General features: G+C 41.8%; 1 protein-coding gene across 1 annotated transcript in view; it reads right to left on the reverse strand.

Annotated features, from left to right (window-relative positions):
• Positions 1-918: 918 nt before the first annotated feature.
• Positions 919-2,216, reverse strand: part of LOC104958631 (pyridoxal-dependent decarboxylase domain-containing protein 1-like) — a 2,210-nt gene continuing 912 nt past the window's right edge. The window contains exons 2-3 of the mRNA XM_010786389.1: positions 2,014-2,160; positions 919-1,153 (exon numbers count right to left, since the gene is read on the reverse strand). Of these exons, the coding sequence (XP_010784691.1) occupies positions 919-1,153; positions 2,014-2,159 (381 nt within the window). The 5' untranslated portion in view covers position 2,160. The remainder of the gene's footprint in view (positions 1,154-2,013; positions 2,161-2,216) is intronic.

Here is a 2,216-nt window from a genome sequence, read left to right on the forward strand (position 1 = left end):
AGGACGACTGATCCGTGTAAAGGAAAGAATGAATGGGCCATGTATCGTGAGATTTTGAGTGACAACCTCCTTCCATCAGCAAGGGCATTGAAGATGAAACGTGGCTGGGTCTTTCAGCATGACAATGATCCCAAACACACCGCCCGGGCAACGAAGGAGTGGTTTCGTAAGAAGCATTTCAAGGTCCTGGAGTGGCCTAGCCAGTCTCCAGATCTCAACCCCATAGAAAATCTTTGGAGGGAGTTGAAAGTCTGTGTTGCCCAGCGACAGCCCCAAAACATCACTGCTCTAGAGGAGATCTGCATGGAGGAATGGGCCAAAATACCAGCAACAGTGTGTGAAAACCTTGTGAAGACTTACAGAAAACGTTTGACCTCTGTCATTGCCAACAAAGGGTATATAACAAAGTATTGAGATGAACTTTTGTTATTGACCAAATACTTATTTTCCACCATAATTTGCAAATAAATTCTTTAAAAATCAGCCAATGTGATTTTCTGGATTTTTTTTTTCTCATTTTGTCTCTCATAGTTGAGGTATACCTAGGATGGAAATTACAGGCCTCTCATCTTTTTAAGTGGGAGAACTTGCACAATTGGTGGCTGACTAAATACTTTTTTGCCCCACTGTATATGATTCTGTTTTCTTCAAGTTTATATCTTCCTGGTCGAATGCACTTATTGTAAGTCGCTTTTGAGAAAAGGGTCAGCTAAATGCAATGTAATGTAATGTAATATCATATAAAAGTGTGTGTCTGCTTTTGGCAGAATATTGTTATGTTGTCCAAAAGAGCAACATAATGTTCTCAATATTTTTGATTGACTTTGTTATTTGCACCGCTAGCTTTTTAAGCCCCGAAAATTTGAATATTTTATTTCAGATCCAAGCGATAGTATAGGTCTCTCCAACATGATATATTCACATGCCATTCTGGCACACAGGGGCTTGAATCACCCCCCCTACCTGGCTGCACAGATGCTGGCCCAGGCCGGGCCTCCCGGAGGCACTCTGGTAGATGACTGGCTGTTTGGAGCTGAGCACTGCATATCCCTCAGAGGAATACTCTTCATAGCGGGCGTTGATGACCAGCCGACACACTTTCACCAGGCCGTCCCTGTCATCCTCGTGGAAGTAGGCGGAGCCGTTCTCATAGCTGAGGGACACATTGAATTAGTACACAAGCAGAAATTAACAGAGGAAGTTTTTGATCAAGTTTGCTAGAAACATAAATGAACATTTGAAGAGTTTGCATTTTTTGTGTTGATAACCGTGATGTCAGTGAGATATGGTTAGGTCCAAGCTTTTGGATATTAGTCTTAACAACTTAACCTTTCTCCACCTCATTAACTACAGGTTATGATCTTCTTTTTAAAATATAATATCATTCGTTATCTTGTTGGTATCGGCCATGTGTGTGTGAGGACTTTATAGAGCGGTGCAGTGATAATATAATGGATTTTGGAATATTGAAGAAAATAAAATCTTTGGTTAAAAAGTTTATGATACTCACACGTTTGTTGTTATTAACACCACTTTAGGATTTTGAAACATAAATTCATCACCAGAGGTTAAGCGCTAATGTTAAATTCAAAAGAAAGTACATCACACATTTCACAACTTCACGTCACCACCGCTAAGCTAAAGGCGGCTAATGTTTGGTGTGAGAACTTTTAGTAGTCTCATTTGGACACAATTTTTACGAGATATGGAACCTTCATTCATTCACCAGTGGGATAGTGATTGTATGCTGCAAAACAAAACACAAACAGCTTGTGTTAACCAAAGATCTGATTTTAGGCTTCTAACCAAAGACACGTTCACAAATCGTTGTCATTGAGAGAAGGGAACGGGAAGTGGTAAAATGCTAACTAATTTCTGGGTTTTAGGATTCATTGCTCACCAATCTACAATGGCTGTGATAGAAACACACTGTGCTGCTGCTTTTTTTACTTTGTAATAATCAACACAACCCGAACAAAACGTAAGTGTGTTTTCCATCCACAGCAGGCGTACCTGAAGAGTCTGCAGAGCCACAGCGTGGTGTCGGACAGGATGCGGATGGTCAGCTTCCTCAGTCTCTCTCTGTCCAGCACAGAGATGTAGGCGGACAGGCTGTGACCCAGCAGGGCCATGTGACCCTGCTCCCCAACATTCTGCATCCTGCTGGAGACATCGCAGAGCGGCGTTATGACCCCATACTGACAGCTGTCTAATCC

This window comes from Notothenia coriiceps, unplaced genomic scaffold, assembly GCF_000735185.1.
Source record: "Notothenia coriiceps isolate Sejong01 unplaced genomic scaffold, NC01 NC01_scaffold00001064, whole genome shotgun sequence".
In the NCBI taxonomy this organism is placed as follows: Eukaryota; Metazoa; Chordata; class Actinopteri; order Perciformes; family Nototheniidae; genus Notothenia; species Notothenia coriiceps.